The 24,401-nt window shown below is 36.1% G+C and overlaps 1 protein-coding gene across 1 annotated transcript in view; it reads right to left on the minus strand.

The window, feature by feature from the left end:
- SH3BGRL (SH3 domain binding glutamate rich protein like) overlaps positions 1-20,345 on the minus strand; it is an 86,594-nt gene extending 66,249 nt beyond the window's left edge. The window contains exon 1 of the mRNA XM_021689990.1: positions 20,093-20,345. Within this exon, the coding sequence (XP_021545665.1) occupies positions 20,093-20,137 (45 nt within the window). The 5' untranslated portion in view covers positions 20,138-20,345. The remainder of the gene's footprint in view (positions 1-20,092) is intronic.
- Between the last annotated feature and the right edge of the window lie 4,056 nt (positions 20,346-24,401).

A 24,401-nucleotide genomic window follows, 5' to 3' on the forward strand; every position in this document is an offset into this window, starting at 1 on the left:
CCTTTGCTTTCTTCTTTTTTTTTTCTTTTATTATGTTATGTTAGTCACCATATGGTACATCATTAGTTTTTGATGTAGTGTTCCATGATTCATTGTTTGTGTATAACACCCAGTGCTCCATGCAATATGTGCCCTCCTTAATACCCATCACCAGGCTAACCCATCCCCCCTCTGAAACCCTCAGTTTGTTTCCCGGAGTCCATAGTCTTTCATGGTTCATCTCCCCCTCTGATTTCCCCCCCTTCATTTTTCCCTTCTTTCTCCTAATGTCCTCCATGCTATCCCTTATGTTCCACAAATAAGTGAAACCATATGATAATTGTCTTTCTCTGCTTGACTTATTTCACTTAACATAATCCCTTCCAGTTCCATCCATGTCGATGCAAATGTTGGGTAGTCATCCTTTCTGGTGGCTGAGTAATATTCCATTGTATATATGCTTCCTTCTTATAAGGACCCTTGTAATTACATTTAGGGCCCACCTAGATAATCTCCTCATTTCAAGATCATTAATTTAATTATACCAGCAAAGTCCCTTTTGCCATATAAGGTAATATTAACAGGTTCCAGAGATTAGGACCTGAATATCTTTGGGGGCTAGATTCAGCCTACCTCAGGAATAAAATCGAATCCAAACACATTCAAGTTTCATCCACTAAACCAAGGATGACTTGCTCATGGCAATATGGCCACCATGAGTTGTTACTGGTTTTCTGTGTGATCCTGGGATTCTGGCAAAAGAAATAACTCATTCTCTCTCTTCTCTCTCTCTCTCTCTCATATTTATACATTGTTAAAACAGATTATCAATGTAATTTAAAATAAAATTTTTTAGGGACGCCCGGGTGGCTCAGTCGGTTAAGCGTCTGCCTTCGGCTCAGGTCATGATCTCAGGGTCGTGGGATTGAGTCCCACATCGGGCTGCCTGCTCAGCGAGGAGCCTGCTTCTCCCTCTGCCTGCCACTCCCCCTGCTTGTGCTTCCTCTCTCTCTCCCTACTAAATAAAAATAAAATCTTTAAAAAAATAATAATAAAATAAAATTTTTTAACAAACATACAACAATAATAATAATATAAAGAAATATTTGAGTTGAATATTTTCAACAAAGCAAAACATTTTCATAGTAAAAACAAAAACAAAAACAAATTGTTAAATTCTAGCTTTAAGACTGTCAACATTAGACCAAGATGTAGAGTAAAAGCCTATATACCAACATTTGAAAAAGATGGCTGGTAATTATCTAGTGAGTTCAAGTATTGCAAATGAAAAAACCGTAGATAAACTAGATAATTCCTATCCCTCCCTCACCCCATCCCACCCCCCAAATATTTTTACCTCTATAGATAAAAAAAATTCCTGGATATTACATCTGAATTATGAAGATTAATTTTGACATCAGCAATTTATATAAAACCACATGTGTTCTCCCAGTGAACTCACTGGTGAGCTGTGTGACCTTGATCAAATCTTTTCATCCTTCTGAAACTCAGTTTTATGTGTGAAATAAGTTTAAACAGGATGAAATTAAAATTTCCTTTTAGATCAAAAGTTATTACCATGAATGACATAAATCACCAACTAGAATGGATGTCCTTATTATAGTGAAATACAGAGCAATCTAAAAATACTAATTGAAACCAATAAAATCCTAATCCTCACTCTGCTACCACTTCTTTAAGAATTCCAAGACTAGTCATTTAATATTATCATACCTTAGGTTTCTGCCATTCACTAATGCTTAGCAACTTTCATATAAATTAAAGATTCTATTGTTTGTTATCTTCACAAAACTTTGAGAAGAACTAATAAGAATTATGTTGCATGGGCGCCTGGGTGGCTCAGATGGTTAAGCGTCTGCCTTCGGCTCAGGTCATGATCTCAGGGTCCTGGGATTGAGTCCTGCATCGGGCTCCCTGCTCCTTGGGAGCCTGCTTCTCCCTCTGCCTCTCTCTCTCTCTGTCTCTAATGAATAAATAAATAAAATCTTTTAAAAAAAAGAATTATGTTGCATGTTAACTGTCTTTAATATAAGAGATATGACCCATTTGTTTAGTCATAAAGATCTTAGGCATATAAAAGCAGGGAAACTTGCTTAAAATCTCTCTTGAGGAAGAAAAATTGGGTGATTAGACATTAAAATAGGCCTGTGTTTCACTCCTTCTGCCAGGCTCTCTCCATAACTCTCTAGATTATATAGTCAGAAAGTGTTCATAAGGAGATTAAATTATATTGACAATCTATAACATACTGACTCTGCTCACAGTAATATGTCTTTCTTAACAAAACAGGCAGGCAGGCAGGCAGGCAGGCACAATTCTTGTGGTGCCAGATTAGACAGTTCAGGGCTCTGATCATAGTTCCATACAGACAATTATGAAATGACCAGATCACTGGAAAAATGCTCAATTGTTCCGTACAGAAATCTCACCCTACTCCTTCATTACTGACAATATTCTGGAACCTCCTATTTTCAATTCTCTATACTATGTCAAGGGAAACTGGGACCATTTAATTTAAACATTGGTTTATTCACTTCTGTAACAAATTACCACAAATTTAGTGGCTTAAACTAACACATACTTATTATCTTAAATTTCTGGAGGTCAGAAATCCAACATGTCTCAATGGGCTAAAATCAAGGTGTTGGGAAGGCTGCATTCTCTTCTGGAGACTCTAGGAGAGAATCCATTTTGTTGCTCTTTCCAGCTTCTAGAGGCTGCATTCCTTGGCTCATGGCCCATTCCTCCATCTTCAATCCAGAAATGCCTGTCAAATTGTTCTCATGACCTCAATCTGACACTGACTGTCCTGTCCCCATCTTTCACTTATAACAAACCTTGTGATGACATCAGTCCCTTCTGGATAATCCAAGATAATCTCCCATCTCCAAATCTTTAATCACATCTGCAAAGTCCCTTTTGCCATGTAATCACAGGTTCCAAAGATTAGGATGTGGATATCTTTGGGAGGCCATTACTCTGCCTACCACAACTGGTCCTAACACTAATAATTAATCCACTGTGATTGTATGCAGGCATTCATCTATGTAAATTCACCCAATGAATTCACCCAATAAATATAGCCAGAGTAGTCCAGTGATCATAAAAATGGCGCTCTTCAATTTGCCCTAATAGAAAAGAGGAGATGTGAAAATTACTTTTCCACTTAACTATAAAACATAAGCACAGTTCTTATCTCTATCACATTTATTCCAAGTGTTGTTGCCATCAGAGTCTCTCTCAGTCACAAGGACAACCTGAACACACCATTCATCTTAATATGCTTTTATTAAAATGTATTAAATTTCTCAGAAATATAACTATATATATATCCAAAACTACATTGAATACTTACACCAAGTTTTCAAGATTAAAAACTTTAAAGATAATTAGCAAGACTTAAATTAGAAAGTGGCAGCCAGGATGGTAAAAATATAAAATACATACATTATATGGAATACATGAAAGAACTAAGAATGCTCAGTCTGGAGACAGATATTCAAAAACTGTTTTCAAAAAACTGCAAGAAGTCATGATGTGGGTCTTACCTTAGGTGAAGGGCTCTAATATCAAAGAGAGGATTTAGTTTCAAATTAAAAAAAAAAATCAGACCACCAGGTTGAAGTTATAATGTACCATATTTTGGCTTAATTTAAAATTACTTTTTAAAAAAATTTATTTATTTGAGAGAGAGAGAAAATGAGTGGGGGGAGGAGCAGAGGGAGAAGCAGGCTCCCCACTGAGGGGGATGCCTGATGCAGGGCTCAATTCCAGGACTCTGGGATCATGACCCCAGCCAAAAGCAGATGCTTAACCAACTGAGCCACCCAGGTGCCCCTAAAATTACTTTTGATAACTGGAGCTGTCGAATAATGAGATGACCTATTTGGGTTTTTTTAAGATTTTGTATTTATTCATTTGAGAGAGACAGAGCAGCAAGAGCAAGGGGGAGGATCAGAAGGAGAGGCAGACTCGTTGCTGAGCAGAGTGCCCAATGCGGGGCTCGATCCCAGGACCCTAGGATCATGACCTGAGCCGAAGGCAGATGCTTAACCAAATGAGCCACCCAGGCACCCCTGAAACAACCTATTTGAATAGTTAGTAGAAGTTGTATTTATTATTTTAGTAGTTAATAGTAGTAGATATGAATAGTTACTAGTTAGTAGTAGAAGTTAACCAGAGTTGTTTAACAATGAAACAATCTGTTTGAAGAATTACTAGAAGTATCAATGGAGAAGGAAATATATTAAAAGGCTATAGGGGCGCCTGAGTGGTTCAGTTGGTTAAGCGTCTGTCTCTGGCTCAGGTCATGATCCCAGGGTCCTGGCATCAAGCCCCGCATCAGGCTCCCTGCTCAGCGGGGAGCCTGCTTCTTCCTCCCCCTCTGCCTGCTGCTCCCCCTGCTTGTGCGTGCACTCTCTCTCTCTCTGTCAAATAAATAAATAATTTTTAAATAAAAAAATAAAAAGGCTGTAAAAAAAGATGTTTGCATTAAATAAAATGTTAGACAGATTGAGCTGTACGTCCAGTTTACCTAAAAGATTCTATGAGTCTAGAATTAGGCTTTGCCAATAGATACAATTTCTTCCACATAAAATCATATGCTAATGTTGCTTACTTTATTAAGGTAGCAACATTATTAATAAAAGTAAAGCAACTAATCAACAAGCATTTACTGAATATATCCTATGGTCTAGGGATTGAAGACATATATGACACAGTCCTTATCCTCAGAGAGTTTAATGGAGTGATCAGATCATAGCCATAAAAAGGCAATAGACAATATGATGAGCATCCTCGTGAAACACATAGACAATAAATGCTAAAGGAGTTTAGATGTAGAGAGAACTACCTTACTTTAAATATACAGGAAAGACTTCATTTGTGAAAAGGGGTAATGAATGGGTAAGACCAAAGCCTGTGAAATGAGTGGAGAAAGATAATTCAGGTGGAGGGAACACGGGGAGCAAAGTTACAGAAGTGAGAATATATCTGGCACATTCAGGAAGTAGTAAATCCAGTTGTCTGGCCCAAAGAATGTCACTAGTACAATGCTTTCTACTGATTGCACACAAGATGATTTTTAATACATGAATGGAAATGTTTATTTAATTGTATGTATTTATAGTAATGTGTAATAGAAAAAATAGATAATTAGCACATTAAATCCATGATTCCACAGATACTATTGTTTGGGATAAATTAAGTGTTTTATTCATGCATGCATTCATTCATACATCCATTGATTCCATAAGCAAGTATTCATTACATACTTTCTGGTGACTGGGCCCTGTGATATAGTCTGAGAACACAACAGAGATAAACAAAGCAAAGTCCTTGAGCCCAAGGAGTTCACAGTATTGTAAGGAAGATAAATATAAGTGGGAAATTATAATACAATATGCAATGATACAAAAATATGCACAAGGTGTTACTGGAAATGTATAAACTTTTAATGGATGTGGAGATTCCTAAGTCATGACCTATTTCTGATGTTAAACATTATCAACATAACCACATTCATGGGATGCCTGGGTGGCTCAGTCGGTTAAGCGTCTGCCTTCAGCTCAGGCCATGATCCCAGGGTGCTGGGATCGAGTTCCGCATCGGGCTCCTTTCTTAGCGGGGAGCCTACTTTTCCCTCTGCCTGCTTCTCCCCCTGCTTGTGTTCTCTCTCTCTCTCTCTCTCTGACAAATAAATAAATAAATAAAATCTTAAAAAAAACATGGCTCCATTCATAATGAAAAAAAAAAAAAAAAGCTTTCGTAGGAGCAAAAGTTCAGCTAATGTTTGGAAATCCAAAGGATTCACTGAAGAATATCCAAAAGAACCTTGGGCTGAATTTAGATGTCTAAAAATCTGACAAAATCCTAATTAAAAGAAAAAAAAAACTTTCGTTTTTTTCAGGAAAAAAATAATTCACTACCCACACTTAGGTTAAGGCACAGCATTTCTTTTTCTGAGGACTTGAATTTATTTACAGTATAATTTGTAGTGACCCATAACTCTGGCTAACAGTCCAACTCGGATTGGATTATTGTATTTCCTTAGTCTTAATCATATAAAATTAGGATCACTGTACTTCCTTAGTCTTAGTCATATAAAATTGGTATTGGGGAGTTATAGAACATACCCCAGGCTCAAAAGGCTTGAAAAAAAGGCCTGGGTGTTGAGTGAAATATAGTCTCTACTTGTACAGGGCTTTTATGAGGAAGTCAGCTTTACTTAGTTCTGCATACCATTTATCAGGTCATTATGTGATCCACTGTCTTATTTAGAAAAGACTGAAGTTGAGTCAACCTTAAAACAGCAATCTCTAAGAAGAAACTGTAATAACACCTCTCACATGGTTTCTCTAATTACATAGAAAAACAAAATCTGTTTTTAATCCCAGAGTTGAAGAAAAAGAAATAAAAAAAGACAAATGACAAAAAAAAAAAAGACTGAACAAAGAATAATTAGTGGTCCTTTTATTATACTATGTAAAAAAAATGGAGTTTAAGGAAAATAGAGTGGGATCATAAGGTAGATTCAAAATAAGCCTTTTGGGGGTGCCTGGGTGGTTCAGTTGGTTAAGTGTCTGCCTTGGGCTCAGGTCATGATCCCAGAGTCCCTAGATCGAGCCCAGCATCAGGCTCTCTGCTCAGCGGGGAGTCTGCTTCTCCCTCTCCCACTCCCCCTGCCCATGCTCTCTCTCTCTCTCAAATAAATAAAATCTTTAAAAAACTAAGCCTTTTGTATAAAATGAAGTTAATAAATATATAACATCTTAATCTCAGATTGTCACAGATTAATTATGACCTGAAATAATGTCTTCTAATATCTATTCTTGATTAACTCTCAGTCTTGCCTCCATCTATGTGGTTTTGGTTTAAGCACATAACCTGTGCTTTAGTTCATCTTCCTGAATCATAAATGCTTTTTTTAAAGAAGTCTTATTTGGGGTATATATGTTAGGGATTCACGAAATTTGTTTATAATTTAGGATGGTCTTGAGACTGGAACCTACTGCAAATTTGACTGAAATAGATGAAAAATACTCAGACCAGATTTTTAATATTTTACACTTAAGTGTAAGAGGTACTAAGAGATTCAGAAGAAACTGAGGGTGGGGAGGAAATTATCCAAAAAAAGAAAGATTATTAATGAGAAGAATGTGATCATGTTCAATAGCATGGGATTCTCTTTCCAGAACACAATAATAAATATACAAAAGTATATGTGACAACTTTAATTTGGAAATGTGAAAGTAACAAGCAGCATTATTAGCCTATTTCCTAGAGTTGAAGGTCTTGTATGAACTTTTCTTAGTACCCTTTTCCTTGCTTAAAATACAACTTCTTTGGGACACAACTTTGTTATTAAAAACATGCTAAACAAACTGCAAATCACTGTGCATTCTTATGAGGGCATAGAAAAGAACCAGAGAGAGAGAGAGAGGAAAAGAGGGAGGGAGAAAGAGAAAGGAGAGAAATTGAGAGGACAGAAAAGTCTACAATATTTCTTCTTAAAAGAAGAGTTCATTTTTCAATGGAAAAAGAATAAGAGGTAGGATTGTCTTCTGTGCCAATATTAGGATTTCAAAATAAAACAAGGAGCTAACATTTTCTTGAAACCTAATTTTGAACTAGTAAAAACAAACATACAATTCTAAGTTATAAAAGAAAAATAGAAAGGCCATTCTGCCTTAACAGTTTTAACAAATTATTTTGGGCTGCTAATGAAAAATTATTTTCTTTCAAAGGAACTCAGAGTGCTTGCTTTTAATCACATTTTTTTAAAAAATCTAACATTCATGGGAAGTAGGGATAAGGTAATTTCTTCTATTTTACAGTGGGGGAAAATCAGAGATTAACAAAATATTCCTTTTTTAAAAATTTTTTTAATTTATTTGACAGAGAGAGAGACAGCGAGAGAGGGAACACAAACAGGGGGAGTGGGAGAGGGAGAAGCAGGCTTCCCGCAGAGCAGGCAGCCCGATGCGGGGCTCGATCCCAGGACCCTGGGATCATGGCCTGAGCTGAAGGCAGATGCTCAACGACTGAGCCACCCAGGCGCCCCTGGATTTGTCTTGATAAAAAACATTCATTGGACATTTCAACAAATAATATAAAAATGTTTATTTGGTTTCATTGTTTTCTAATTACAAATATTCATCTTTCTCTGTCATTTCTAAAATTCTAATTCTTGAATATTTCAATTGAGTTAGTTTAAAGTTGATTCTACAATGAAATAAAAAAAACCAACAATGTTCTTATAAATATAGGCTGGGAAAACTGACAAATAGGACTTTTCAGGCAAAATTCCGGTTCACTTAGTTTTGTTCTATTTTAATAGCTCTAAAATAATGTTATTTTGATTCTTTTCAACTATCTTTTTTCCTTTTATCAAACTACTCAAATAGTCTACCTACTCACCTCTTCCTCATTATATAATGCATTTCTTTACACTTTCTAAACAGGTTTCTGTCCTCACCATTCCACTGAAACTGCTATTGCCAAAATCATTAATGATTTCCTTATTTTGAATTCAATAACCTTTTTTAATCGGTACTCCAGTTTCTACTAAAGGACGCCACTCTGATCTCTCTTAATGAATCTTCCTGTTTCCTGTTGCACCTGCTTCCTTTCACACCATCCTAAATGTGAATATCCACTAATATACTGTCCATGTTCTCAGGCCTCTTCTCATTTCACTCTATAATTCCTCCCTTCAAGTGAGCTCATTCTTTCCTATGGCTTCAAGTGCTTCTTTCTGAATGAGTCCAAAATCTATTCTCCAGCCACCATCTTTCTCAAGTTCTAGTCACACATTTCCCACTATTAACTGCAGATCTCCATTTGAATGACATGTTTGAACATGAATTTAAACATGTCATCCATTCATACATCAACAAATATTTATTTGGAAACTTACCATGTATGAGCATATTCTGGACAGTAAGAAGCTCATGCTCTGGTGGAGAAAGTAGGTAAGTTGTTATCTCCATTGAATTTTCCATAATTTAGCTAGCGCAGATAATGCTGCTGTAAACATTGGGGTACATGTATCCCTTTGAATTAGTATTTTTATATTCTTTGGGTAAATACCTAGTAGTGCAATTGCTGGGTCATAGGATAGCTCTATTTTTAACTTTTGAGGAACCTCCATACTGTTTTCCAGAGTGGCTGTACGAGCTTGCATTCCCACCAACAGTGTAAGAGGATTTGCCGTTCAATGCATCCTGTTTTCCTAATAGGCCCATCATTCTGAGAGGAGGAAAGCTAAGACATAAACTGTAAAAACTGACTTGGCCTCAAAATCTGTTCTTTTATGTACAGAAACCCACCTTGTATGACTTAAAACAATTACTGTGGTAGAGACAATCTTTATAGATTGAGAAAAATGTTTAGAAAAGAAGTTTAATCCTATTTTATACAACAACATGCCATCTGTCATTTTTATCATATGCTTTTAAACAGAATAAGGGCTCATTGTTAATCATATGAAATGAAGATTGCCAAATAATCCTAAGATTTGTATGGAACCAGAAAAGACCCCAAATAGCCAGAAGAATGTTGAAAAAGAAAACCAAAGCTGGTGGCATCACAATACTGGACTTCAAGCTATATTACAAAGCTGTGATCACCAAGACAACATGGTACTGGCACAAAAACAGACATATAGACCAATGGAACAGAACAGAGAACCCAGATATGGACCCTCAACTCTATGGTCAACTAATCTTTGACAAAGGAGGAAAGAATATCCAATGGAAAAAAGACAGTCACTTCAACAAATGGTTTTGGGAAAACTGGACGGCCCATGTAGAAGAATGAAACTGGTCCATTTTCTCACACCACATGCAAAGATAAACTCAAAATGGATAGGACCTAAATGTGAGACAGGAATCTATCAAAATCTTACAGGAGAACACAGACAGCAACCTGTTCCACTTCAGCCACAGCAACTTCTTGTTAGACACATCTCCAGAGGCAAGGGAAACAAAAGTAAAATGACTATTGGGATTTCATCAAGAAAAAGCTTCTGAACAGCAAAGGAAACAGTCAACAAATCTAAGAGGCAACCTAAGGAATGGGAGAAGATGTTTGCAAATGGCATATCAGATAAAGGGCTAGTATCCAAGATCTATAAAGAAAGACATACAAATGGCCAACAGACACATGAAAAAATGCTCCATATCCCTTGGCATCAGTGAAATACAGATCAAAACCACAATGAGATACCACATCACAGCAGTCAGAATGGCTAAAATTAACAAGTCAGGAAACAACAAATGTTGGCAAAGATGCAGAGAAAGAGGAACCCTCTTACACTGTTGGTGGGAATGCAAGCTCATACAGCCACTCTGGAAAACAGTATGGAGGTTTCTCAGGAAGTTAAAAATGGAGCTACCCAGGACCCAGCAATTGCACTACTAGGTATTTACCTCAAAGATACAAATGTAGTGATCCAAAGGGGCACCTATACCCCAATGTTTATAGCAGCAATGTCCACAATAGCTAATCTGTGGAAAGAGCCCAGATGTCCATCGATAAATGAATGAAAAAAGAAGATGTGGTATATATATACAATGGAATATTACTCAGCCATCAGAAAGGATGAATACCCACCATTTGCACTGACATGGATGGAACTGGAGGGGATTATGCTGAGCGAAATAAGTCAATCAGAGAAAGAAAATTATCGTATGACTTCACTCATATGTAGAATACAAGAAACAGTGCAGAAGATCATGGGGTAAGAGAGGGAAAACTATACGGGAAGTCATCAGAGAGGGAGAAAAACCATGAGAGACTCTTAACTGTAGGAAACAAACTGACGGTTGCTGGAGGGGAGGCGGGTGGGGGATGGGTAATTGGGTGATGGGCATTAAGGAGGGCATGTAATGTTATGAGCAATGGGTGTTATACACAACTGATGAATTACTGAACTCTACATCTTGAAACTAATGATGTACTATATGTTGGATAATTGAATTTAAACTTTAAAAAAAGTTGCTATACATTTTTACGAAAACAAAAGCAAAATAGGCACATAAATTAATGCCTACCCTTCCAACTTCAAATATTTTCAAGAAATCTTCTAATGGTATCAAATGACAGTCCTTTTTGCAAGTGTGGGTATAGAATTAAGTCATAATTTCTCACTCATTAAGAGACAGTCTACCTACTTTTCCTTATGATTGTTTGTTGGAGCAATTCATGTTTTGACAACCCAAGAATTCAGATCTTGCTTTTTTGTTCCCCCAGAATCTCTTAACATGAGCTACTGCACAATAAGGTATCTAATTGTTGTATCAGTAGCCCCTTTTTAAATGTTCTCTATATATTCCAAGCAATAATATACTTATGTACTGTTTCCCTAGTTTTACACATTATCCTAAAAGTATAATTCTAATATTTCTTTATCCAACCCCATTATGTATTAAAAAAATCAAATCCATCCTTATAAATGAGTGATTTTCAAAAAGTAATTTGATATTAATTTATAAAAAATCTACTTGGTCATCTAGACATAAATTATTTAGATAAGATTGTGTTAGATGTTTTGTGTTTTAAAGCATCGTATAGTGCATTACTTCTCATGAAATCTAGAGTCACTGACTTTCAAAAGTACACACATACTGTGTGGCTGGTGGGATCTCTCCAGAACAGTCCCTGACATTTGGGCAGTATAAGATTTCCCTGGGTTGTATAGTTTTAGTTGTTGAGGTCAACATTTTGGTAGAGTCAGATTGAATTCCAAGTGAGATATATAAACTCTCTTAAAGCCCCCATGCAGAGTCTGATCATAACCATACCATTTTTAAGGGGATATAAAACACATACCAAACAAATATTATTATTTAATTTAAACTTCAAAATGTAATCATAAGTCCTAATGCAACTGGACAATAAGTCGATGTTTAGTCACAGTTTCTTCATAATATTTTTGTTTTTGCCTTTCAACAAGCTTTTCTTTTAAAAAATTCACATAAATTCCAACTCTGGTATAGAATTGGCCTTATTCTGGATCTTGACACACTTCCTACTTATTTCCTTTAAAATTTACCAGGTCTTTGTCTTGTCACCTGGCCGACTCTCTGTATTACCACCACCACCCCTGATTGTCCTCTCAACATTTCTTAGAAGATTTAAGTTTAATATTCCTAAATTTTTAAGTAGAAATTTACTGAAAAAGCCTTACCCCAACCACTGCATATTTTGAGTTCAAAATAGCTGATTCACAAGACCAATTATGTTTAGGTTTCTGGAAGTGTGAAATCAAATTCTGTAATTTTCAGTAATAGATTCCCAAAACAACACTTATAGAAGCTTTCTTCCATGATACTCTCATTTTATATCATTTATATTCCATTTGTGAGGGTTATGAGAAGCAAAGAAAGGTTTAGTGACCTACAGATCACATAGGCAACAAGCAATTACACATGCCACACCTTAAGGTTACATGCTGTAGCTAAAAGCTTAAAACCCCTTCTAAAAACAGTTTGTCTCATCTACTATTAGTTAGACTGCCTTATGCAAGTATTTTTCTTATATTGGGATAAAAGCACATATTCTGCATTCTAAGTAATAGTATATATTGAGCTATTATGACTTTGATTGTCTGCTCTGAAGAACTTTTTTTTTTAGATAGGGAGAGAGGTGGGGGGTGGGCAGAGGAAGAGGGAGAGAGAGACACTTAAGTAGGCTCCACATCCAGTGCAGAGTCGGATGCAGGGCTCAATCTCACAACTCTGAGATCATGACCTGAGCCAAAATCAAGAGTCGAACACTTAACTGACTAAGCCACCCAGGTGCCCCTGAAGAGTTCTAAGTTCTCTACATGATATACTAGGCCACTGGAATTATTCTTGTTAACAGTTATAAAACAATTAAGAAGTACTTTTCATGATTTTCCAAGTTTATCAGAAAAGCAATTTTGCAATGACTTTTAAATTAGTTTCAGAGCCACATTCACAAGTGGATAATCAAGAAATATTGGGGCACCTGGGTGGCTCAGTCGTTAAATGACTGCCTTCGGCTCAGGTCATGATCCCAGGGTCCTGGAATCAAGCCCCACATCAGGCTCCCTGCTCGGCGGGAAGCCTGCTTCTCCCTCTCCTGCTCCCCCTGCTTCTGTTCCCTCTCTCACTGTGTCTCTCTCTGTCAAATAAATAAATAAAATCTTAAAAAAAAAAAAGAAATATCAACCAGAAGGTCAAATAGCATAATTGTTAAGGCTCTGGCATCAGACAAATCTGGGGGGGGGGGTGCTTTGTTAGCTCTCTGAGTCTGTTTCCTCTTCTTAAAAATGGACAAGCAAGATTACTGAATTCATTCACAAGAATTCAGTGATATATGTAAAGTTCTTACCACTATCCCTGCTCACTGACAAAATATTTGCCTGAGAAATTAAAGTGAGATGATTTATCATATTTTTAATATATTATGTAATTGTCTATGCTCATCTTCCTTCTAAATCAACTTTGAAATATCACGCTGCACAGAATGGTTTGTGATATCATGCAGCTACTATTTTTTCATGCAACTACTATTAAGTATGTATTTACTTTTAATTGTAACATCGAGAAATATGCTGCACTTGATGAAAATAATTGGCTAAGTGGTAGTGGTAAAATAGACAAAATTTTCTCATATTATAACTGTTAACTGAGATAAATATTCTCTGGTATTTAAAAGGTAAAGTACTATTTGTCTTGACTCACTGTTGGAAATCCCCGAAGCAAAAATGTATGGCTTTAATTCCAACTCTGATAAGGTCTCATTTCCAGAAAGGACTAAGCCAAAGGGACAGAACTCAAAGACTAGAATCCAAGTCATAGCAGGACTGCCTTACTGATGAATTTAGAAGATTTACAGAATCATAAAAAGCCACCTTTGAATTGTGTTGGCCTATAGCAACATCAAAATACTTTTCAGGGAAGAGAATCAAAGTCATAAGAGTTCAATACATAGCACACATGCTATTTAAAAATCTGCCCTTGGTTAGGCAATTTTATTAACAAAAAAAGAACTAAAATATATCTGAAATTGATGCTACTAACCACCCCACTTACTTTCCCCAGTCCCACCTAACTCTCATGTACAGATGATGGATGAAGACACATTTGCCTGGTTAGGTATCATCTAGTCTTTTTCTTTCTTTTCAGGCATCATCCAGTTTTAAATGGCAATTATAGTTTCATAGTCACATGACAATATTTTAATGTACTACTGACATAATTCTTGTTTAATACCTATACACTATGCAGATGTGTAAATAACACAGTTTAGGAGTGGGCTCTGGAGTCAGAACAACTTGGGTTCTTTCTTTCTTTTTTCTTTTTAAGCAGACTCCACACTCCACATGGAGCCCAACATGGAGCTTGAACTCACGACCCTGAGATCAAAACCTGAGCTGAGATCAAGAACTGAGCCATCCAGGTGCCCCCAGAACAACTTGGGTTCTAATCCCAGTACTGTCATTTGTAACTCTTTGATCTTAAGCAGTAATGTTTCTGGGTCTTAGAGATACTCCCTCCAATTTAATGAAATAGATCTAATAATAGTACTTATATTGCAGTGTTAATATAAAGATTAAGCTAATTAAGATAATGTACATAAAGCACTGGGCACAGTGCCTGGTATACATATGATGCATAAATAAATGTTAGCTTTTACTATTAGTGGAGTCAAATCTTGATTAATCATGTTAATGAATGAGTAATAAAGCAAAAAAATTTAACAACACTGACACTAAATACTTTTAAATATACAATCTTTGAATTTGTCATGATATTTTTAAACTTATATTTAACCTTTGCCTTATGTTCTGGCATCTGCAAAACTTAAAACCTGATAAAGCCAAAATGTGAGGGACTGGGCTAGCAAATAATCCCTTTGCTTAGAATTTTGCTAAACTGTCCAAGTGTAAAATGTCAGCTTTGCCTCTCATATTAATAAAAAAAAGTCATCATAAATGAACCACCCCTTCTCTCTAATTATACATTTGTTTAATCTTGGTCTGGATTGGAGGAAGTCATTAAGTACTAGGTTTAAAAGGCCTTCCGGTGGACTACAAAGCAGAACTGAAAGCAAACAGATGGTCATAGTAACCGACAGATTCTCAATATGTTTATCAGTAAGGAATGAAATATTACATTCACCCTTGATAATTCGGTTAATTAGCAGAAAATATTTCTCTAAAAGATATATGTTTGTGCAATGTGTATTTTAGAGAACTTATTTTTTTATTTTTTAAAGATTTATTTATTTATTTATTTGACAGAGAGAGACACAGCAAGAGAGGAAACACAAGCAGGGGGAGTGGGAGAGGGAGAAGCAGGCTTCCCGCTGCGCAGGAAGCCCAATGCAGGGCTCGATCCCAGGACCCTGGGATCATGACCTGAGCCGAAGGCAGACACTTAACGACTGAGCCACCCAGGCACCCCTAGAGAAGAATTTAGAGATTAACTACAGAGAATTAGAACATTTGACCTAAATGTGTCTGGGGCTTCAATTTATTTTCTTTTCCCAGGCCAATCCAGGGGAGAACTGACCTTATGGTGTATTGATCAAAACTCCTCCTCAATAGGGAAACTAGTCTTTGAGCTAGAGATAAATCCATCTTATCTTTCTCTTCTACCAGATCATAAATCTAAATTTATACTAAATTTCCAAATACATTCTTCCCTAAAACCATTTGACTTTTATTTATTTATTTATTTTTTAAAAAGATTTTATTTATTTGACAGAGAGAGACAGAGTGAGAGAAGGAACACAAGCAGGGGGAGTGGGAGAGGGAGAAGCAGGCTTCCCGCTGAGCAGGGAGCCCGATATGGGGCTCGATCCCAGAACCCTGGGATCATGACCTGAGTCGAAGGCAGACACTTAACGACTGAGCCACCCAGGTGCCCCAACCATTTGACTTTTAAATGCTCAAGAATCATCATTGCTGATAATTGTGTTTTCCAAGCCTCTTTAAGTTGGGCCAAATTATTCCAAAAACTTTGCCATTGTTGCTGTGAAATTTAGGAAGTCGGTCATCAAATATAAGGCAGCAAGTTGAAAGCACTGATATTGAGTTCCTGCATTTGCCAAGTGAATGCTGTCATTTTCCACTGTTTAGAGCATAAAAAAGTATGTCCAAACATTCATATGATGAACAGTTTCTGATTTTGTTCTTTTAAGTAGTTTATGAATACCTTTAAACAGCATCCGAACAAACCTTGACAGCTATAACAAAGACCATAGCATACATCAAATCAATGTTCAATTTATAAATGCAGAGTAGGAGCAGCAAAATACTCTGTCACCTAAAAACAATGACTTGAGAATCTTATATGAAGAACTGTAGTTTATTATTCCACATCTATATTATCCAAATGAAAAAAAAAATACTGACTAGTGACTCATGCTTTGACAATCACAAGCATTTATTTACTTGTTTTTATAACTTGTATAGTGAATACAGCCATAAAGAAAAATTATATATATTTCATTTCTTACATGGATAATAATTTATGTTTTAGCAGTCATAAAAGAGATCATTTTTAAAAAATCACTTCATAAGTAAAACCCTCAGAAACCATCTATCCACCACATTCTTAACATTTCTACACCAAGCATACCTAGAATGCATAGAGACCATAAAATGGAGATTGTTATGGGTCCAGGGAAAAGAAGTATGAGAAAAAATCCTCCCAAACCAGTCAAAATTTTCCAAGCAATCATCACTCTAGCAATTCTCATCAAAGGCCAATGCTGATTTTTGTTAAAAGTTATTGAAATTTATTAAGTTACACAGGGTCTGTGTTTACTATTCCTTTTCCATTAAATATAAATTTATAAGGCATTACAATCTCGACCAAAAAAAGTGTATACTTCTGTGTTACAGTCGGTCAAGACATGCACAAACAGTTCTGAACAGGCAGAAGTCATCTCCTTTAGACAGACAACTTTGGAATTGCATTCCTGCTAAATGGTTTCCATAAAAAGAAACAGTATTAAGGCCTGAATTTCTATACCTTGACCTATAAAAAACAGTTCCAAATGGGCATGTCTCTATCTCATTCTCTATCTCACTGGCCTTGAGTGAACAATCATTTACCCCAATTACTGACATTCAACTTTAGACATACTATCCCTCTTCGAGATAAACTCCTCATTTTTCTAATCCCTGTATATATATATGCTCAGGCAATTCTTCCACATACAGGGCATAGTCATTTCTGTACCTCTTACCTCATGTTCACATTTATCTTCTCATGCCTCCTCTACCTGAATCACTGGGACAATGTATTTCTTGGTGGTTAAATACATGTTATTGTATTCAAACAGCTTGTGTTGGGTTCAAGTTCTGTGGCTTCCAAGTTATGTGACCTTGAGAAAGTTGTTTAACCTTTCTGAACTTGTATTTCCTTATCTTAAAAACAGAGATAATCATAAAACTTAATTCACAGGACTAGAAATTGTCAAGAAAAAAATGAGATAGTACCTGATACACTTAAGTGTCCCTATTATTATTATTATTATTATTATTATTGTTATTATTATTATTATGGCTTTCAATAAATCCATTGCAAAAACCAACCTATTTGCTTTCATTTCTAAACTTTTGAGAAGAAAGGGCTACCTGTATTGGGGCAGAGTTGAGTAAACACTTGAAAACTTCTTTTTTTTTTAAATCAGGCTATGAGGGAAAAGGAGTCTTGAAATAAAAACAGAGTAAGTTAATATTGTTTTGGACTTATCATAGATTCTCCTCTGCCTGATAAAACATCTAATATTGGTTATTTTTATAACAACCATTAGAAGGGGTCAGAAAACAGTGAGAGATTAAAAATCCAAAACCAAAAGCTTTCTTTTAAATGCTCTTCAGAGAACTGCACTTAGTAACTTATAAGACTATCTCACTTTGAGCAATTGTTGGGTTCCCATTAAGATTTTTGCCCCCAAATTTCTAAATCCTGTGTTAAAAACTATATGGTAGCAATCTTAATGAAAAAAATTTAGTACTGCAACCTGAATAGTCCTTATTTATGTTATAAATAAAGTATATTCACTTTATACTGTTTTAGTACTATTCAAAAGTACCCACGTTTTTTTTTTTAAAATAAGTATTTTGGCAATATGTATAATTTTGATAACATACTTATAAAAACTATAATTACTGAAACAACACACAAATCTCTAATTACTCATAAGAAAAAATTGAAATAAAACAAAAATAGGGCGCCTGGGTGGCTCAGTCGTTAAGCGTCTGCCTTCAGCTCAGGTCATGATCCCAGGGTCCTGGGATCGAGTCCCACATCGGGCTCCCTGCTCAGCGGGAAGCCTGCTTCTCCCTCTCCCACTCCCCCTGCTTGTGTTCCCTCTCTCGCTGTCTCTCTCTCTGTTGAAAAATAAATAAAATCTTTAAAAAAAAAAGAAATAAAACAAAAATAGCATAAATATTCCCTATTTGTAGAGTCTTCAGCAATCCAGTCCAACAACGTACATAATAAGAGACAGCAGTCATTTTTTTAAGGCTCTTAGAAACTTAAGTCTTAACAAAGAGAGAGGTACAATTGTTCATTAACAGAAATTCTGAAAGGAGTTTCTTTTTTAATCTGCTTTTGGGGGAGGGGTGGGAGAGCAAGAAAGCAAAGAATAAATAGCAGTATCGGAATTGCATATCACCCAAAATGAAACTAACTTCCTGATCTGTTCAGTCTAATTAGGAATTTAACTAAAGTTATTAAGCTGGTCTTTAAAATTTTACAATTATTGTGTTGGACTTGAGACTCTGAGCAGCTCAAATATTACTTTGAAATATCAGAATTAATATATGTTGATAATAATAAGGCAAGTAGCTCATGAAGTAAGGTTCAAAGGCAATATGAAAAGATTTATGTTTTCAAACTAAACTTGCTCAAAAAATATAAAGTATTCTGTAGGAAAACTGTTTAAATACACCCACACATGGTGTCCAGAGAAGACAAAGTTCAAAGTTCAAGGTCCTTGTGATTTCACATAACCTTCAGTTTTATCCCAAACCCACTTAAGGGGTAAATAAAACAAAACAAACAGTAAAAACATGGACTAGCTGCTGCTCTAAAACTCAGAAGATGAGGGTTTACTATGTCCTACATCCGGAAGTCACATATTCTACTCCTGCTACTGTTAGCTTTTCTCTTGAGTTGTGAAAAACAGGCACTTTCATTTATCATGGATATACACTCAGGTTTCACCCCACTTTATCCTATTGCCTCCCACAACTGCTGAAGAATTGTTACTTTAAATTAAAAGCACATGAATCCAGAGGGGAACTGTCCTATCATTTGAAGAAGCAGCAACTGGAGTTTGCCACTACACAAGAAGCCATTTACTTGTTAGTTGCCTTTTTAGTTCTCAATATATCTGAAGCAGTTAGAAACTATTAGAAGGAAAATCTTTAGGAAAAAAAAAAAGAAAAAGTCAAAATAAGGGACACTATGGAAAGAAAAAACAGGTCCCTTGTCACGTTTTTTAAAAACCCCACAACTTTGCATCATTGTTCCCCAGTTCCCCTCCCATTCAGTCTAGTTCTAACACTCTTTAGGCTGAATTTGAACACCCTCTCCTACACACTGGCAAAATAACTCTAATTAAAGGGGGCCTCACTTCAAAAATAATCACAATGCCTAGTAGGCCTCCACTCAATTGTCATCAGTTAGCACATGTTTTACATCCTTACAGAAGTGCACGCCTGCCCTTCGTCTCATACCTAGAGCACAAATGTCAAATTTTCCACTCCTGAAACTCACCAGTGTGTGATTTTACTTGACTTCTTCCACAACCTTAAAGACCTATTACCACCATCTCCCATCTACCAAAACTCAGTAGCTTTTTTTCTCCTTCCGAGTAGAAATGTGATCTTAACATCATAAGGCAAACAAAAGGCTAAACTCCATGGGAAAATGAAATCGAAGCAACAAAGGAAAGAAAGAGAAGGGGAGGACGGATGGAAGACGCGTGTGCCTTCTGAAGTAGCTGCTGCCCAGATGAACTTCTGCAATTTAACGGTTCTGGGGCAGCAGGAGATTGGTGTGTAGGAAAACAAAGGTGGTCTCCCCACCCTCCTTACCGCTGTAGAACCAGAGGAAGATGCAATATACACACGGATCACCATCCTGGGAACAAAGGCCGTTGTTGTTTGGGTCCTGCAAAGGGCTAGAGGCTAGAGAGCAGCTGCAGCAAAGGCTGAAATCCAGCTAGAGGTGGAAGAGAGGTGGGAAGAGAAGGGTGGGGGAAGGTGGAAGGGGAACTCGCCGGAGTCCCGCCTCCTCCCTTGACTGCTTTCACTGAGCTCAGAACACTGCAGTCCCAGCTCCAAAGCCTGGAAAACACAGGCTGCTTTGCATCATTTCTATTTTTTTTAAATAGGGAATCTCGAATAGCACCGCGAGATCTGTTGAAACATTTATTTTTGACTATTCTCTCCCCAAAAGAGGTAGAGGAAAAAGAAAAAGCAAAAGGGAGCACTGAATTAAATTATATTAGAATGAAGGACACATTCCCACAGAAACTGAAAGTTCTGCGCATAACTTCCTGCTCAGAAATGTATGCAAATAAGAAGGCAGATCTTCCTTGAAAGAAGACTATGGTGAATCCAAACACTAGTAAGAAAGCCCATGCCTTCAAAGCCTTGTGCATTTTAAGACTCCTATTATGTAATGATTATTCTGATGTTAGTTGGTAGCAGAAATTAGGCACTGCAGAAGTGAGCAATGCCACAGAAGATTTAAGTAAATTTTTAGGTCTCCCTAAGCCCAGAAACGGCAGGACTGGTTTTCTTTTTGAGTTTTACTTTTTGTTATGATAGGGAATCCTGTCTCTGTGAAAATTTTCAGGAGACCTGACTGGCAAACTCAATAATGGAGGAAGAAATTGCAAACAATAAAAAATTGAAAATACAGTATAGAAAGTGAATGATTTTTGTTTTGTTTTATTTGTTTTTTAACTGACTAAAGAAAGGGAGTTTGAATAATACGTTGCAGGGATGTTGAAATGATGAACAGATCCTATACTTCAGAGTGTAATTTCATTTTCCCAGATTATGTCAAATGAACAGAAATAAGAAACTTTCAGGATGAATGAGAGTGAAGTTATGGAGTCAGTCACCTGTCCTACTTCTTTACTTTTACTTTGCAGTTTTCCCTCCCTCTCCATTCTTGTGGTGTAATCACTTTTGTCTAGGTTCAATAATTGTAATACCTTCTTGACTGTTCTCTGTTCACAGGTTCTCCCTTCTTCAATCTATGTGATTCATACAACAACCTTGAGAGATGTATGTTATTACAACAATTTTACAGATGAAGAAACTGAGACTCAGGAAAATAAGTAATTTTCCCAATGTCTTATAGCTGGTAAATTCCAGAGTCAGGACTCTACCTCAAGTCCAACCAACTTCAAAGGCTACCCTCTTAACCTTCACTGTTTCACATTGCCTGGAACAGGGAAAGTACTCAATAATTGTTAGCTATTTTTCCTCATAGAACATTACTTTCTTATATCATTAAAGACAATGTAGTCTGAAATACTTTGGATAACTCTTCATTGACTATAAAACCAAACCAAAATTATGATTCTAAGGATCTCCTTCCATGATTCTAACCTACACTATCCATAGTCTTACCCATTGATCCTCCAAGCTAACTTCCCTGCATAATCATTATTGACTCTCCATTGCAATCACCATATTTATTCTCATTTTCATGCCTTTGCTCTTTCTGTCTCATTCTTCACTTTCCCCCCACATCCTTATACCCTAGGCACTCTTATTTTGGAAACACCACTACACAGTGTATCAAAATTTAAAAAAAATTCAAATGTACCTATCCTCTTACTTATGAATGTTAAATAAAATATTAATATTGTATAACTTTTTTAAAGTTCAAAATTACTTAGTGCCAAGTAATTCATTAAATCATGCTTGATAGTGATTTCTCTGCAACCATTATATATATTTGGGAATTCTGCTACTGTAGAAGAAAAGTCTAAATTCCAAATTGTTTTCAAGTGAACCCCCAGTGAGTATAGTAAAAAAGATTGAGTGAGAGGAAATATAGAGATTGAAAGTGAGGTAGAATTTCTGAGTGGGAGATGTCTTCTAGCCCTTATCCTATGCAATATATATGACCCATATCTACCAGAAATTATTAGACTCTTGTTATACAACTCTTCCATGTGACAGATAGACTCAATTCTGTCTTATTCTATCTGTTCACCTGTTCCTACACCATATACCCCAATTCTACCACTGTATGTACAGCTCAATGAAACTATCTTATACCCTCCAGCTCAGAAGTTGGCCTAAAAATTTAAAACAGGGAACCAAGATGTATATTTTAAGTAGAGCTGTACTTATTCTGACACCATTATCAGTATGAGTACCTGGCCCAGCAAAGGGTATATGGGAGAGAGAAGCATTTGTAAGGACTTACCTGCTATATCAGAAAAGTGCTAAACATTAGGGACTTATATCAGGAAAATCAGTGAGGGATGAGAGGGGAGTAAAACCTGCTAAGAACTGTCCTTAGACTCCATTATCTACAAACATTATCATAAAAATCTCCACTCATACCTCCATAGCCCCATTCTTGTGATTGGGGTAACATCAGATAGTTCCTCAAGGAAATCAACATGCCTTTCCAGTCTAGACCAGGGCAATGCTGGGCTCAAATTATAACATTGTGACAATAGGTTGGAGTGCCTATCGGAATTTTTTCTGAAAAAAATTATTAGAGATGTGGGCAAAAATGTATTGATAAACATACATTGTAGTGTTAACTACAATATAGAATAAGTTAAAAAAAAAAGCAACATGGCCAATAATGCAGAACTGGTTAAATAACTTTTGGAATGTCTATAAAATGGAATCATCTAAAACCATTGAAAATCATATAGAATAACATTTCCTGACATGGGATAATTTTTAAAATATATTCTAAGTGAAAAACAGTCATTTACAAAATAGTATGTATCTTATGATAAATTTTTAAAATATATTTACGTTTTTCCTCCCTGTCACTTCTCTCAACCCTTCATACCCACTCTCATCTATCTCTGACTAGGTTTAGAAGGGGTTATATCAATGTATTAAAAGTGGTATCTTTGAATCATTTATTCTTTACAATGTTTGCTAAGTTTTCTGAACACAGCATGCATTTATTTTATAATATTTGAAAAATTTTAACATTTGATTAATAAATAAGTAGATTTCCTATGGCAATATGTCACAAATACGATCTGAAAATTCTTTGATCCATCTGCTTTAATCAGGCCTTAATCTTTCCAGTCAAATTATATTAAAAAATGATTTTAGGAACTGCTTTATATAAGATTAAAATGAAGCAAAAAAAGACTATTCTAGAATACACATTGCAGGGATGGTTGAATATAGTAAGGAGAAAGTTTCATATAATCTATAATATTAATTTCTAGGATAAAAATACTGGTAAAGTTGGCTCCCTCATGTATACAAAATGTTGTCAATAAGGGCCAACAGATTTTGTTTATACATAAATTGACTGGGGACATTTTCACTTAGAGTAATACCTCTGAATTAAAATAAATACCAAGAACCATCTTCTCATTCCTGAGAGTTTCAGATAAGGTCCATTGAACTCATTACTTATTCTGCCATCCAGTTAACTACAGATGTAAATTCTATTGTATGGGAATATAGAATAAATAAAGAGTTTTTCTTTTTTCCCCTTTATTTATTTTTTTTCAATTTAAAAGAGGACATGGGTCCAAATAGAATGTGTTGACCACTAAGAGGCAGGAGGATTGGCTGTATATGTATTTGGCAAATTATGCCCATTTTGCCAAATCAAAGCCTGAAGGAAGATTTTCCTGTCCTGTGGACTGGGAACCACAGTAACATTCACCCTGAAATTAACAATGATGAAGGTAGCTTATCATCCTGACTTATTTCTGCCTGATCATTTGTATAATGATCCTAAGTTGTACCTAGAAAATGTAAGAGGCCAACTTCTGAGCTGGAGGGTATAAGACAGTTTCATTGAGCTGTACATACAGTGGTAGAATTGGGGTATATGGTGTAGGAACAAGTGAACAGATAGAATAAGACAGAATTGAGTCTATCTGTCACATGGAAGAGTTCCATAACAAGAGTCTAATAATTTCCGGTAGATATGGGTCATACATATTGCATAGGATAAGGGCTAGAAGATATCTCCCACTCAGAAATTCTACCTCACTTTCAATCTCCATATTTCCTTCCACCCAATCCTTTTTTACTATACTCACTGGGGGTTCTGTTTATGATGAGAAAAATCTCCTTATCTTCAATCTTTTCTCTGTTCTTTCTACCTCCTTGCCTTAACTGATACTTGTTTCTTCAGAACAACACTTTCCCCTCTCAAGTG

Source organism: Neomonachus schauinslandi, chromosome X (genome assembly GCF_002201575.2).
Source record: "Neomonachus schauinslandi chromosome X, ASM220157v2, whole genome shotgun sequence".
Classification (NCBI taxonomy): domain Eukaryota; kingdom Metazoa; phylum Chordata; class Mammalia; order Carnivora; family Phocidae; genus Neomonachus; species Neomonachus schauinslandi.